The sequence below is a fragment of the Athene noctua genome, chromosome Z, assembly GCF_965140245.1.
Source record: "Athene noctua chromosome Z, bAthNoc1.hap1.1, whole genome shotgun sequence".
NCBI lineage: Eukaryota > Metazoa > Chordata > Aves > Strigiformes > Strigidae > Athene > Athene noctua.
The window spans coordinates 62,691,977-62,708,019 of NC_134077.1; the positions used below are offsets into that span (position 1 = coordinate 62,691,977).

Here is a 16,043-nt window from a genome sequence, read left to right on the forward strand (position 1 = left end):
AAGAGAAGGGTGGCCAGCAGGCCAAGGAGGGTGATTCTCCCCCTCCACTCCATTCTTGTGAGACTCTATCTGGAGTACTGTGTCCAGCTCTGGGGTCCGTGGCGTAAGAAGGACATGGACCTGCCCAAGCAGGTCCCAAGGAAGGCCACGGAGATGATCAGGGGCTGGAGCCCCTTGCTTATCAGAACAGACTGAGAGAGTTAGGGTTATTCATCCCAGAGAAGAGAAGGCTCTAGGGAGACCTTACAGCGGCCTTCCAGGACTTAAAGGGGGCCTATAGGAAAGATGGTGAAGGACTCTTTTAACAAGGAGTGTAGTGATAGGAGGAAGGGTAGCACTTTTAAACTGAAAGAGGGTAGATTCAGATTAGATGTAAGGAAGAAATTCTTTCCCATGAGGGTGGTGAGACAGTGGAACAGGTTACCCAGAGAAATTGTGGATGCCCCCTCCCTGGCAGTGTTCAAGGCCAGGTTGTTCAAGGGATGGAGCTTTAAGCAACCTGGTCTAGTGGAAGGTGTCCCTGCCCATGACAGGGGGTTGGAACTAGATTATCTTTAAGGTCCCTTCCAACCCAAACCATTCTGTGATTCTATGAAAATAAACTGAAATACATGCTCAAACTTAGCAGAGCTCAATTTAAGTCTGCAAAACATAGTTATAACAGCAAACGGGGCCCTAGCAGCATTCAGAAGTCCAAGATTCACATTAGCTAGTGACAGCAGCTTTCAGAGAAGGAAAAATAAGTTACATTGAGGAAGGAGGTATTAGCATTAAGGGTCTCTCTGACAGTAACTTGCTGTCTGCTTTCTAGTAGATCAGATGAGCAGTAAACAATTGTATATAAGAGAAACACATATCCACAGTTACTCAGGACTCTGATTATCTTTCAACAATATAATTTGAGCTTCAGGAATTAAAGAAGCACTTTAAAGAATGATGTCTGTTGTCTTTTCAGGCAGTTTCTTAATGTTTGAGCAGCACCACAGCTTGTTCTATTATTAGTATTATTGTTTTCTTCAGCAGATATAAAACTATTTATTGTCAAAGAAATAACAGAAACCAAGCATTCCAGTACTACAGATATAAAGCTCCAGCAAAAAGTCTAGAGTTATTAAAAAGAGGCACCAAAGTAAAAGGAAGATTTAGAATGTGTGATAAAATAAGTCATACCTCCTGGACTGATCGGCATTGGTCCTCACTGCTGTCCAGGTATTTGCAGAGTTTTCGCAGTGAAGTGGAAACATGCACTCGCAATTCTGTTTGGCTGCTGTGACTCATGAGTGAAAGAACAAGTCCTACTCCCAAAATACATCCAGGGCTTAAAGAGAAGACAAAAGATAAAGGATTAAGCATGCTTTGGCTGCTCTGAACAATCTTTTCACTCCAATGTGTGTTGGTGAGCAAAAAGACCTCTTGACCCTGCCTAGTAACTAGCCTTGTGATAACTACTTATCACAGTCAATTTTACAAATTACTTGTATTTCCCACATGGGTGATGCTGTTTGTAAGACACAGGATGAAAGAAAAGCCTAAAAAGAAAATGTGTGTTTAAAATAATAAATCCTATACATACAGCCTCTTTATTCCAACTGCCCCTTAGGAACCAACAGGCCCATTAACAAGCACATCAACTAGTATGAAGGAAGTATGGATCCAAACTTCTATATCTGATTTATACTTATATCCAAACTCCGATATCCAGTTAAACATACTAACTGCACGTTCACTGGCTGTAGTAGGGTCTGTTGCTATCAGATTCCTGAAGAAAGTGTTCCAGTTTGCAAAAGTAATTAAATTGGTGATTAAGCCAGAGAATGGCTAAGATGGCTGTACAGGTTAAGGTATTCATCTGCATTTCAGAGCATGAGCATCAGGTATACGTTCTAACTCCTATATACTAAAATATGCATATGTAACAGAAGACCAGCTTCAACAGGGCAGACGTATCCAGCACAACTCAGTTTGAAGCTGAGAATACTCAGAATTGCAACAAGAAGAACACAGCTTCAAAGTACATTATTTAATAGGGCAGCTGGCAGGAAAAGCTTCACAGTCTTTGCCTCTTTTTCATATTTGACCAGAAATTCCACTCTGGACCAGAGAACTCTTAGCAAACTTAGCACCTGTGCTCCCACAAGTTTCAGTTTCCACAAGCTATCAGTCATAATACTGAAAAATTCTGTCATGAAATTCCCAAACAGTTCTGACTGCCATCATAAGACACTAAAAGCATAGCAGATACTCACTGCTCTGAAGGTGATCTCTCAGTGGCACACATACACAATAACTTAAAGTAGCAGCTCTTATCTGAAGATTAATACTTTTTCCCCTTGTGCATCTCCCTGAGCATGCCAATGACAGACACTTCATGTAGTGAGCAATCCAGTGAACATGGTTAGGATCCTAGGCAAGCTAAGTAAAAAAGAAACTTCTGAGAATAACTTCAGTCATATTTATAAGCTAACGGTTTTCAGCAACTGGGGATGATGAGCATGGCTAGAAGACTTGGAGTGGCATCTCAGCAGCAGCTTTTCCCAGCAACCTTTGGAAACAACATTTCGAAGTAACTGGAATATCTGAATTCATGAACAACCAACAAAAGAAGGACATGGCTTATATGCAAAAGTACTATACACAATTTTACACCACTGCTTGCTGATAAAAATTCACAGATAAAAAACAAAAGTTCCTAATTAAAGTTACAATTTTTTGTATTGTTAACTCTTGGGAAAGACCCAAAACATAAGTGGGGACCGAAGCAAGAGTAAAACTTCACCCGCCCTTCTCTTCTTTTTGTAACTAGCAATTGTTTTCACTTAGCCACCCTGCTTGTGATCTATACAAAATTAATATTTAAGCACACTTTCATCCACATGCTATCTCAGATTTTCCAGCATGTTTTAAGTGTTTTACTGCCAGTTCATCAGACATACTACACTCCTGTCATGACTCATCTTTGAATCTGTCATTTATCTCAATAATGTAACCTGGCAGTCTACAGGGAGTACAGTTCAACACATCATAGAAGGAACAACTTCATGATCAAATTATGAAACGAAATAAAAGGTTTGCATTTTAGGATGAAGGCAGACTGATTATTTTCCTGATAATCCGAGATCAGTGGGTTTGATAGATTTCTGCAAGAACAATATAGAAGCTGATGACAGTTTTGACTGAAAATGCCTTAAGGTCAAATCAAACAGCTACTGACCTTGAAAAAAAAAACATAAAAAACAAGTCAGTTTAATGCACCACACAGCAATTTAAAAGAAGGCTACTATGTATTTCAAATTTCATAATAATTTGTTCTTTACCGTATCTTCACTCAACATGTATCAGTGTTCATTATTTGCTCAATATTTCTCTGTGTCTGTAAGAATACTTATTCTTACAGACACAAGCTAGTTCTGCTACGCAGTAACTTTATACAAAAAAGCCGAAGGTCTTGTAGAATTCATCCCCAATATGGGAAATGTAGTAAGGCGAGTCAGAAAACTCTACTGCCCCTTGGTATTCTCAAAAAACTTTTTACATGCAAACCTTTCAAAATATCAGTGTTAACCCAATCTTCAACACGTCTGTCTTTCTTTGCAGGGAGGTGGGGAAGCAAAACCTTCCAATACAGGGACCATATGTACTGCTATGTTTGTTATCTGTATGCTCTTCTGTTACAACTGGAACTCTGCCTTTGATTTTTTTAAAAAAATCTGTGTTTATTATTTTTCCTTAGAACACTGTGGTCCATCTGACAAAAATCTACTCACTATAACCTACAGGAATAAATGGAAAAGTCAGCAGTCATGAATGTACATGCTTGTTGAACCTATGCTCTATGTAAGTTGGGCTTGGGATAAAAAAATGAGCCATTATATAGCTTCTACATTCAGTTAGTCTGTCAAAACCAGGTAGCACAAAACCTGTCTAAATCACCTGTCATGCACCCTTTCCATGGATGTGTATACTGAGAAGTGTCCATCAGTGTATTTTTAAAACATAGTTACTTCGGTTTCTGTCTAACATAAGGGCAGATTTAAGGTCCACTCATCTTGATAATGTCTGAGTGCATTCCATTCAAAATCAGGAGTAACTGCAAAGCTTCTAAGGATCTGCAATCTATGAAATCGTTTCCGCTGAAAACTGCAGAAGTATCATATTAACATGCTAACCATATGAAATGTTTTTCCCCCTTTAAAAGATTCTCAGGTGGGCTTTTTTTGGTCCTGTGTGATTACAGCAGATAAAAGACTACTGGCTTACAAGCATTATTCCCACAGTGACCTTTACTGAGAGGAAAGTTCACAGTATTTCAAGCAACTTATACAGACATAGAGATTCTTACGGAACATAAGTGGACTCTCACCAAGCTAAAGCACTGGCTCAGGGAGATTCCTTACTGCTTATTGAAAATTACTCTGTTTTCTTTATTCCTCTTAGCTCTTCTCCCCTTCAGTTTTGAAGAGAGAATTCTCCTAACTAAATAACAAAAATGGTATATAACAACAACATCCCTATGAAGGCTGACATAATCAGGGAAGCATGGTTGTGTCAGCTCCAGTTTGCACAGCACATGCATTGATAAAGCACTTTCTTACCTAGACACTCAAGGTAGAAAAACAAAGCAAAACAAAAATTCATTAAAAACCCCTTTCTTGATGACATCCTTCAGTGTATGAGATGTCTCACATAACACCCTGGAGAAGTCTGTTACAGAACAGAGTGGCACATTATCTAAACCCATCAGGAGACATGCCACATTGCACAAGTTTACGGCTGTGTGGCAGGGCGCAGGGGGCAGCACAAGCCCAGATGGCAGTGCCCTGCAGAGCTCCCCATGCCCTGCAGGGAGTCAGGCTGATACCAACAGACCTCTTAGCCATATGTAAAATCAATAGCAGCCGCTGGAGAGGGTGTGATTACTGCTGGCACTCAGGAAAAAGGCAAATCCATCCTCCCACATCTGTGCCACATAACAGACCTAATAACGTGCAACCTATTTTAATGGCAAAAAAGAATCGCCACTTTAGCATGGGTGAAAAACTGATGAAAAGGTCAGCATAAAGCTTACATCCCACTGTTGACCAGGCTTATCATAATGGGTGAAAAGGCTGGAAGAGTCCTTGCTTTGGAAAGTGGACAAATCCCAGACTTGGACAAGTCTGTAACATGTACAGTTTTACATTACTTCTTTGTTCACAGAGTGCTCACACTAGACATCAACTTACCATTAAACTTTTAAAAAAGTAGCCATTATGCCTGGCATAAAAAACTACCCACCCTCCAATCTTCCCTCTCCTGCTTGCCATCGTTTCATATTTTTCTGGCAAACTCTTGCTGACAGAGAAGTTTAGTTCGACTTTCTGTGAAGCACTTATCTCCAGCTAACGGGTTGCACAAACAAGCAACAAATGCAGCTGATACAGCCCCTTTTGTACCATGTGGCCACCGTGTGCCACTCAAGAGGCAACCCAAATCCTAAGTTATGCAAGTTCACAACCCAGTAGCGTGCAGCTATGATCCCTCACAGCTTTTCAGAAGGTCCACTGCAGAAGAGGAGGGCAAAGACAAACAGGAATTATTTCTCTGTTTTCAATGAACCGGGAAGAGCTGGGCAGAACAACATTCAACATCAACTAAAACCCTATGTACTCGCATGGAGGCACACAACATAACTGCAGTTCCTTCCCTGATTTAAAAGGGAAATGACTACTGTGGAAGACACACAGTACTATGCTATGATAGTTGTTTAATAGCAACTGATGCATGTGTTTTATTGTTTGATTCTTCCAAGTTTGACAGTGCTAGTAATTCTGCAATACTTTTCAATAATTTCTTGCCCTGCTGGTGGGCTGCTCCTCTCTTTTGGTCATCTGAGGCATAACCTCAGTTGGTTAAGTGAAATATATTTGTTTTACCCAGTATTCAACACATCATCCACAGCTGTTAAATTAACAGACTGGCTCTCCTAGATAAATATGCCATGGGAGAGGCAGCCGCTTCCAGGGGTCACACTCTATTGTACACACATGCACATTCCAGTAACAGGCTCCAACAACGCAGAAGCAGCTAGACTTCACTGAACAACCTGTCAAAGACCCAAGAGCACCAAAGGACTTTCAAAAACATCTTTCATTAATATTAACATGAACATGTATGGGTAAGATAAGCAACCCTGCTCCTAAAGCTGCTGGTATCTACACATGCCCAAGCTTTTTACTTGTAGGTTAGCAGGGATTAGCAGTGGTGGTCATTGCTTCTTTTCACCTTGCGCTAGGGACTGTACAGAAAAAACTGCATGTATGTGTGTGTTATTATAGATACATACACACACTCCTATACGTTCATATATAAAGTATTATATACTTATTTATTTAAGAACACACTCATTTAGAAGAGATGGTACACAGGGGAATAAAGCAGCAGGAACATCCTGAAATTTGACAAACACCAACTCAAAGTCCTACACCTGGCAACAGACAGGCCGGGACTAGAGGGGCTGGCCATCAGCTCTTGGGGACAGCCTTGGGCACTGGTGGGCAGCAAGCTGAGCCTGGGCTAGACATGCACCCAGGCAGCAATGAGGGCCACCAGTGTGTCGGCAGCATGAACAGGACACAGCCATGAGAGCCAGGGGAAGGATTAGCCCTCTACTCTGTGCTCACCAACACACCTGGTATACCGTCTGAAAGACACCAACAAAACTGGAACAAGTTGGTGGAGGCTACCAAGCCAGAGAGGCTGGATCTGCTGCCCTGAGAGCAGAGGCTGTGGGGCCACAGCTGGTTCATCTGTGAGAAGGCATGGTTTTGGGGGCACCCAACAGCACCTCCAGCACTGACAGGAAATGACTGAGGAGATGTAGCTGGGCTCTTGCACCATGGGAGGCCGAGAGGCTGGGGGCACAAGCTGAAACACCAGACATTCTCAGGGATGTAAGGACAGCCCAGAAGTGCAGCCAGGGCCCAGAGGTGTTGTGCCATCTCCAGTCTTGAGGGTTTGAAACCGACTGTAAAGCCTCAGGCAACGTAGTCCAAGTCCATGGCTGACTCTGTTTGGGGAGGGATGTGGACCTCCAAAGATCCTTGACAGCCTGCATGAGTTGGTGATTCTATGTAAGTACTCAGAGCAGGCTGTCTTCTTACCCTACTCTTATACTCTTCTGTGTAGAATTAAGAAACAGAAGCATGCATTAAAAAGGTGGTGCTCAAAGTATAACAAAATATCATCAGTAATGAAGCAAACTCACTTGTACTCCAGGCTGGTGTCAAAGCAGCAGTCTTCCAGCGCATTCAGAGACTTCATTAGAACTAAGCTCATATGTTGACTGGGTACCTCACTACAAAACCAAAACAACAGAAAAAAAAAAATTCCAAAATACAGCTCTGCTCTTTAAATCATGTACAATATTAAACCACCTCCTGTTAAGACTGAACATGTCAGTCTTAACACAGGTTCTCATACTAGTCTGTAAGCAGTAAAGATGTGACTGGTCATTTGTATCACATACACATGAACATATTCATGTACAAATAATAAAAATATATTCAGACCTTAACTGGCAACTATTATTGCTACAACACCCAGAAAGAAACCCAGCACCCATAATTTGTAAAACATGCCAGAGAATAGGAGGAAGATACTTATAGAACATGATCTCAGCTAGACCTGTTAACTATTTATAAGCTGAAAATTCATTACATTTGTAGATACTAACTCTATAAATTAATCTCTTCATCTCTCTGCCTAACTTACTGGTAAAAAGGAAGCATTTATAACTCACTGCAAAGATGTCATAAGAACTCCCTTCTCAGAAAATATATACAGTCTTCTTAGTGAACAGGACATCTCTAATGCAAACCCTACAATTTGGTATTAGCTATAGCTACATCCCTACAGGTTCTGCTGATGGTGCAAGTCAATGCTTGGAAAAATGTTTGAGATTAAGCTTAGAAGTTATGAAGGGCACTGGAAGAGTAAAAACTGAGGTAGTCCATAAGAAATTTTTAGATAAATTTATTAATTTCAACACTCCTCACAAAAAACAAAACAAAAAACCCAAAAAAACCCCCAAAAAAACCCACCAGAGAAAACCGGAAATAAAGATTCATATACTCCAAAATACTAAGCTGATCTAACAACATTCTCTTTAAGAGCCTTTTGATGCTTGTGTGTATTCCAGTTGCCACCACTGACTAATCATCCAGAGACAGTCCATCCCCAATTTATGTGGCTGAGTCAGAGACATCAAGGCATCCAGACATCAAAGCACAAAGACCAGAACAGAGCCATGCTGCACAGTGTTTTAACAAAGGCAGGTGTGTTGGAAACATTAGCTTACTGAGTAAATTAACAACTGACAGCCAAACCTGTTTGATACTTGTGCTTGTGCACCAATTAAACATTTATCATGGGTATACAGGCAGACAGAATCCCTAGTAGTCAAGAAGCTGGAGGAGTATAAAGCCAAACCTACTTCTTAATTTCTCTGGAGTCTGCAACTGAGGCCAACCCTTCTATAAAGGAGGCATTTTCTAGCAGCTTCAGAGTATCTGTCCCAACATAGCTGTAAGAGCACACCTTAAAGACAGCTCACTACACTACTTCTGTTGTAGCTCCATCCCCACATGCTAACACACACGATATAAGTGGACACTATCCAGTGTCCAGAGCACCACTTAGAAAAGAACTGATGAGTACTGTGAATTGTTTTACAGTTAAGTCTCCTAGGGCAGCCAGTTCCCTTTAAAAGCATATGTGTGGTTCTTCCAGCTGACTGCTTTGCACATGTACCTTAGAATATTATGAAAATTAATCATTCATCATGAAAGAATGGCAAGGCATCCAGGACAGCACTAGGGAGGGGGTGGGGGGTGTTGGAGGGTGAAGACTGATAATAAAAGACACCTTTTAGAAAAGGTTGCAAAGCCCCCTATGATTTGTAAATGCTTTAATTCCTCAGAACTTAAGGCCACATGATGGAAAAGTAAGTTACTCTGCACACCTACATTACATATGGTAATCCTTACCTGACTTTTTCTTCATACAAACGTGAGATAAACATCCCCAAACCAAGGCCCACGTGTATCTGAACAGCTTGAGACTCATCAGCGTTTGGTTTCCCAGGTAACCTGTCAGTCAGCATATTCAGGACCTCCTCAACCTTCTCCTTGCATGATACAATGAATACTGGCACCAGGAGAGACAAAGCAGTGGCTGCACAGGAACGAGCTATAATACTAGCAGTATTTTCACCAGAGTAGGATTTCTAGAAAAACATAAAGAACAACTTCTTTTTTCTTTTCCTCTTGAGGGAGGGAAATAAAAATTCATTTCCAGGTAGTAACACTCAGCACTTCAGGAATTTAAAATAAACACCTATACAGCAAACAGCAGCACAGATGTACTGCAATTCGGCAATAAACAGTTATTTCATGGATTTGCCTATGGTAACTTTTCCATTTGCCTTACCTTGCTAACAGCTTAAAGCTAGAGCAATTCAGAATATAATTTCTGAGTGTAAATAATATTGCTAAGTATGAAACTGTAAACAAAGGATAAGACAGGATGCAACTAGAATTTAACAGCTAGTTTGCACATATACGTTGGTCTATTTTAATTTTCACCTTGCTTGTTAAAATATCCAACAGTATGATCAGAATGGCAAAAAGAAACCAGCCATGATGTTAATGTACTTCTGTAATTATAACAAATCAAGAATTTAGCAAGTTGGAAAAAGCACTACCTAAAAAGCATCACACCTAAGATGACAAAATATCATGAGATCTTGCAAGATAACCAGTAGAAATGCTTTCTAGAAGATAGATATCTTACAAAGGTCTTTAATTCCTTTCTATTTCAAAAGGTAAAATCCATACAGCTACCTCTACCTATAAAGAAATGGACGGATTATAAGTAATAGCCTGATGTATATTTATCAACTTCCATGTGCAACTCTGAAAAGCAAAAGAAAAAAATCCCCTCAGGATGCAAGGCACTCTGCAAGACAGTGATTTTTATTGTGTGCCTTAAAATTTTACAAGTATAAGATTTTTTTTTTTTTTTTTAAACAGAGTGGATTTTAGAATCCAGCCAGAGCTGACTTGGGTCCATTGGTAGTTTTCAGCTTTTTTGCACTAACATCTCACTACTGGACTAAACACAGTTCATGAATACAGTTACTAAAGTTATGGTTACAAAACATTTTGATACATTAGCAGGTTGGTCTTTGGCCTTGTAGGATGCAAGTTCCCTTCTGCATCCATGACACAAAGAATCCACAATCTGGCTGACCACAGATAGTCAAGAGTTAGCAATACCTATTTGTTAAGGTCTATACTAAGCTTTCTGTCTGTCTCCAGGTTCTACTTAAGAACTGTCTGTTACTTATGTGGCCTGAGAATTTCAGGCTGGTTATTACACTGCAAGTACATATGATTCAACTTTTACTGGCCCTTGGGGGTTCAAGAGGTACTGTAAAATAAGCATTGCTGGCTCCACAACTACTAGATTTTGACAAAGTATGCATTTCAGAGCCCTAAGGAATGGTGTCAGAATCACTGAAGAGTTTGATAGTGTGGTCTGAGGAGTGTCTGTTCATGTTAGAAGGTTTTGTTTTGTACATAACATTTCTAACACTCTAGGTTTTGAAGATTTTTTTTGTTCTTAAAATTTCCTTCATTCATGTATGCTCACATGTGTTCACTGTTTTGGTAATCAAGACAAAAAGTCAAGGCAGACCCAAATACAAGCAGAAAACACAATGAAAGAAAAAGAACAAAAGCAAGAAAATGTTTGATTCTCCTGTATTACCAGTACTACGGGGCAAACAGAACCAGGATACTCCACGCTAAGAATTCCAGGTATGAAATACAGATATATTCTCTTGCCTGTAACACTACGACACATACCTGGTAGAACCAAGGGAAGACTTGACCTTTAGGGTGATAGCGGCTATTCACAATGCTAAAGAGGGTCTCTGTGACCATAGAAATCCAGTGTTTTGTAGGAAGAAAATCAGGTTCAGTCTGCAAAAATCAAACCCAAATATTCATAGTTACTTTTTCTTAAATCATGTCCTACCTGAACAGAAGCTCAGCAGCTGATGTTCCAGCCACGATCCATTAGGAATGACATTCTTTTGTTATTCTTATGTACAGTAAGCAGCACAATTTACTTGCCAATGGTGACCCTCAAGACACTACTTTTGTTCAGAAACTATTCAGTGAAAGCAAAAATGATGACAAAAGAGGCTGGCTGGGTTTTAGTGTTCACTAGACCTCTATCTTATCTGTCAAAACCAACAAATGTGTTAGTCATTATGTTTCTTGCAAGAAGGTGCCTACGCACTCTAACTGCTTTTGTATAGACCACACAGAAGCTACCAGATGGCATTCACTGAGCAAGGTGAAATTGTAACTTCAAAATGTGAATTACTTCACATTCACTTACCAGCTCCTCAAACACCTGGTCATATTGCTTCATTATATTACACTAAGAGTAAAGGTTCCCTTTCCCAGATTGACTCACCTCAGGCATCTCTTCAGTGTCTGAGGAAAGGCTGCTTTCATGTTTGGCTACTGCAACTGCAAGACCAGTCAAGGCAAAAATAGAGTTTCCTTTCACCACTGGGCTGTCTCTGGACAAAAAAAAAGGCCAACAGTTAAGAAGCATAATAGAGATGTAGGTAACAAAACATGTATCTCAATGCAGGTAAGTTATGCTACAGGTGGTCCAGGAGAGAAAGTCTTTGTACCTAGCAGCTTCATTGGGCTGTCTTCTAGCTCAGCAAAAGTCTATCACATTTCATCTTCAGGAATTCAAGAAAGAATGGGGGAGAGAAGGGTTTCTGTCTTTTTTCGTCTTTGCCATTTATATAAAGCTGAGCACACAAAAAGTTGTATGAAAACAGAAGCTTACTTCCACTACGAGGACTGCCACTCTGCAGAGCAAGTAGCACTCACAGAAATGCACCAGTTGGACTTAGCTAGTACCATCTCTAACAAGACAACAAAAAAGTTCTTCAGAGAATGCTAGACAGGCAGGTGTCATTTCACTGCAACAGCACCTGTTCAGGAGATTTAGCAGAGCAGCCATCACTGAAAGTTCAGCTTTAACAAAAAACTTTTGAATTAATCCTATATGCTATGAAAACTTTATCATATTGGAAAATGACAGAGTACTAACTTCTAGTACAGTGCAAATCTTTACTTTTAAGGAACTCACAAAAAAAAGTGTGCTCCCTTCAGATAAAAGAGGGAATATAGTTGTGTTGAGTTTCATGAAAAGATAATGCCAATATCCCGGTCATTTCCAGAAAAATGTATTGCAATATAATCCTGATGGAACTCTCTTAGCTGTTTTACAATAGCAGCTGAACAATACAACCATACTAGACAGCTTGCAGTCTTATACTAGACCAGTAGAGAATGTACTACGCTTTTTGCATCAGTCTTCCATTTCTAAAAACTTCCTCAACTGTTTCTAGAAGAATACACCTACACTGCAAATTTAGGTATTTGTTCCAGATCCAACAATCTCATTTTCACAATAAAAGTGCTCTCTGGATTTCTCATTTGCTTTTTAAAATAAGACTCAGGTCTTAGTGGAATGTTACTGACATCTCCTGTCTGGAACAGAGAAATTATTTCCTTTCAGATATGAGATACCTACAAGTAATTACAAATAGGTGCTTAACTAAGTTCTCTGAAATCTCCCTGTATCTCTTGCCTTAAATAATTTCCTAATCTTATGTATAAAATCTCAGAGAAAAACTTCTAAATCTAAACACTCATGAAAGCTGGAGGCTTTAATTTAATGAAGGTAAAAATAATCATCCTAACAAGTGCCAGGAGGAAAAAGAGCAGTGTCTTAATCTATTGAAGTATGGGGAAAAGACCCAGTACTGTCTTACAAGAAAGTCAGTAAACACAAGAAGTTCTAGAGATGTGATCTATACACAGGAAAACCTTCTGTTGTTACCTAAAGAAAATTCACCACTCTGTCCTAAATTAGGCAATGAATCTATCTCAACAAGTTTTGCTATGGAACTCCTACAACTAAAAACATACCTTCAAATCTGAGAAAGAATACGATACATTCAGAGTTTATAATGTTGGTCCTCCTTTATCTATCTCATTCTACCTTACCTGAACAAAGGTATTTATTGAGTAGCTAAAATACCAAACAGATCTTCCAATTTCACCCCTCTTTAACAGACTCCTTTGAGATGGACTGACATGCAATGCAATGAAACAGCTGGGAATATTTTAAATATCTGAACAATGATAAGTTAAAACAGAAAAACATATAATGTTTATGAAAAGTCTTAATTAAAACCTCCACAACTCTCAACTTGCAGAAGTATTTCACAGAATCCTCTAGGTTGGAAAAGACCTTGAAGATCACCTAGTCCAACCATTAAACTAACACTGACTGTTCTCAACTACATCAGATCCTAAGTGCTATATCAACTCGACTATTAAAAACCTCCAGGGATAACTCCAGCACTGCCCTGGGCAGCCCATTCCAATGCCTAACAATCTGTTCTGTAAAGAAATGCTTCCTGACATCCAGTCTAACCCTTCCCTGGTGCAACTTGAGGCCATTCCCTCTTGTCCTATCATTTATTACTTGGTTAAAGAGACTCATCCCCATCTCTCTGCAACCTCCTTTCAGGGAGCTGTAGAGGGCAATGAGGTCTCCCCTCAGCCTCCTCTTCTCCAGAATAAACACCCCCAGTTCCCTCAGCCGCTCCACGTACGACCTGTGCTCCAGACCCTGCACCAGCTTCGTTGCCCTTCTCTGGACACGCTCGAGTCATTCAATGTCCTTTTCGTAGTGAGGGGCCCAAAACTGAACACAGGAATCAAGGGGCGGCCTCCCCAGTGCCAGTACAGGGGTAAGATCCCTTCCCTGTCCCTGCTGGCCACGCTATTGCTGACACAAGCCAGGATGCCATTGGCCTTCTTGGCCACCTGGGCACACTGCTGGCTCCTGTTCAGCTGGCTGTCAATCAACACCCCCAGGTCCCTCTCTGACTGGCAGCTCTCCAGCCACTCCTCCCCAAGCCTGTAGCGCTGCTGGGGGTTGTTGTGGCCCAAGGGCAGCCCCCGGCATTTGGCCTTATGGAAACTCCTCCAGTTGGCCTCAGCCCATGGCTCCAGCCTGTCCAGGTCTCTCTGCAGAGCCTCCCTACCCTCGAGCACATCAACACTCCCACCCAACTTGGGGTCATCTGCAAACTGACTGAGGGTGCACTCGATCCCCTCGTCTAGATCATCAATAAAGATGTTAAACAGGAGTGGCCCCAACACCGAGCCCTGGGGGACACCACTCGTGACTGGCCACCAACTGGATTTAACTCTGTTCACCACAACTCTTTGGGCCCGGCCATCCAGACAGTTTTTTACCCAGCAAAGCGTGTGCCCATCCAAGCCACGAGCAGCCAGTTTTGCCAGGAGAATGCTGTGGAAAACAGAGTCAAGCCTTACTAAAGTCAAGATAGACAACATCCACAGCCCTTCCCTCATCCAATAAGCAGGTCGCCCTGTCAGAAAAGGAGATCAGGTTTGTCAATCAGGACCTGCCTTTCATAAACCCATGCTGACCGGGCCTGAGCATCTGGCTGTCCCACGTGTTGTGTGATGGTACTCAGGATGAGCTGCTCCATCAGCTTCCTGGGCACCGAGCTGACAGGCCTGTAATTTCCTGGATTATCCTTCTGACCCTTCTTATAGATGGGTATCATATTGGCCAATTTCTAATCTGTTGGGACCTCCCCGGTCAGCCAGGACTGCTGGTAAATGATGGAAAGCGGCTTGGCGAGCACCCCAGCCAGCTCCTTCAGCACCCTCGGGTGTATCCCATCTGGGCCCATAAACTGGTGTGTGTCTGTGTGATGCAGCAGGTCACTGGCTGTCTCCTCCTGGATTGTGGAGGGGTCATTCTCCCAGTCTCTGTCTTCTGGCTGAGAAGGCTGGATTCCCTCAGTACAACTAGTCTTGTTATTAAAGACTGAGGCAAAGAAGGTTTTAAGTACTTCAGCCTTTTCCTCATCCCTTGTTACCATGTTTCCTCCTGCATCTAGCAGGGGATGGAGGCTCTCCCTGGTCTTTCTTTTACTGTTGACATACTTACAGAAACATTTCTTGTTATCCTTGACTGCTGAAGCCAGTTTAACTTCTAGTTGGGCTTTAGACCTCCTGATTTCTGCCCATGTAGCCTCACAACCTCTTTGTAATCACTGTGAGTGGTTAGCCCCTTCTTCCAAAAGCTGTAAACTGTCCTCTTCTTCCTGAGTTGCAGCCAAAGCTCCCTGTTCAGCCAGGGTGGTATTCTCTGGCGTCAGCTTCTCTTACAGCACCTGGGGACAGCCTGCTCCTGTGCCATTAACACTTCCTTCTTAAAGAGTGTCCAGCTTTCCTGGGCCCCTACCCTTCAGGATCATCTGCCAAGGGATCCTTTCAAGCAGATACCTAAACAAGACAAAGTCAGCCCTTTTGAAGTTTAGGATGGCAGTTCTGCTGCCCTCTCTCCTGTCCTCTAAGAATAGAGAACTCTATTATTTCATGATTGCTGTACCCTAGTCGGCCTCCAACTGCCACATCATCCACCAGTCCTTCTCTGTTCACAAAGAGGAGATCCAGCAGGGCACCTTCTCTGGTTGGTTCACTCAGCAGCTGTGTCAGGAAGTTATCTCCCACACATTCCAGGAATCTCCAGGACTGGTCCCACTCTGCTGTGTTTTATTTCCAGCAGATGACTGGGAAGTTAAGTCTCCCACAAGAACAAGGGCAAGTGATTGTGAGATTTCTCCTAAGTGCCTGTACAATATTTCACCCACCTCTCTATCCTGGTTGGGTGGCCTGTAGTAGACTCCTCTTACAACATCTGCCCTGTTGGGCTTCCCCCTGATTCTAACGCATAGACAGTCCACCCTGTATTCACTGTATTTGTGCTCGAATCAGTCATAACAGTCCCTGACATACATTGCCACCCTACCACCTCTCCTTCCTTGTCTATCTCTTGTAAAGAGGTTGTAACCATCA

The 16,043-nt window shown here is 41.6% G+C and overlaps 1 protein-coding gene across 3 annotated transcripts in view; it reads right to left on the minus strand.

The window, feature by feature from the left end:
* Positions 1-16,043, minus strand: part of FOCAD (focadhesin) — a 141,536-nt gene that overhangs the window by 25,777 nt on the left and 99,716 nt on the right. For all 3 annotated transcript variants that reach the window (XM_074932293.1, XM_074932294.1, XM_074932295.1), the window contains 5 exons: positions 11,524-11,632; positions 10,905-11,021; positions 9,024-9,262; positions 7,244-7,333; positions 1,171-1,318 (listed from right to left, as the gene is read on the minus strand). In XM_074932293.1, coding sequence (XP_074788394.1) covers positions 1,171-1,318; positions 7,244-7,333; positions 9,024-9,262; positions 10,905-11,021; positions 11,524-11,632 — 703 coding nt within the window. The remainder of the gene's footprint in view (positions 1-1,170; positions 1,319-7,243; positions 7,334-9,023; positions 9,263-10,904; positions 11,022-11,523; positions 11,633-16,043) is intronic.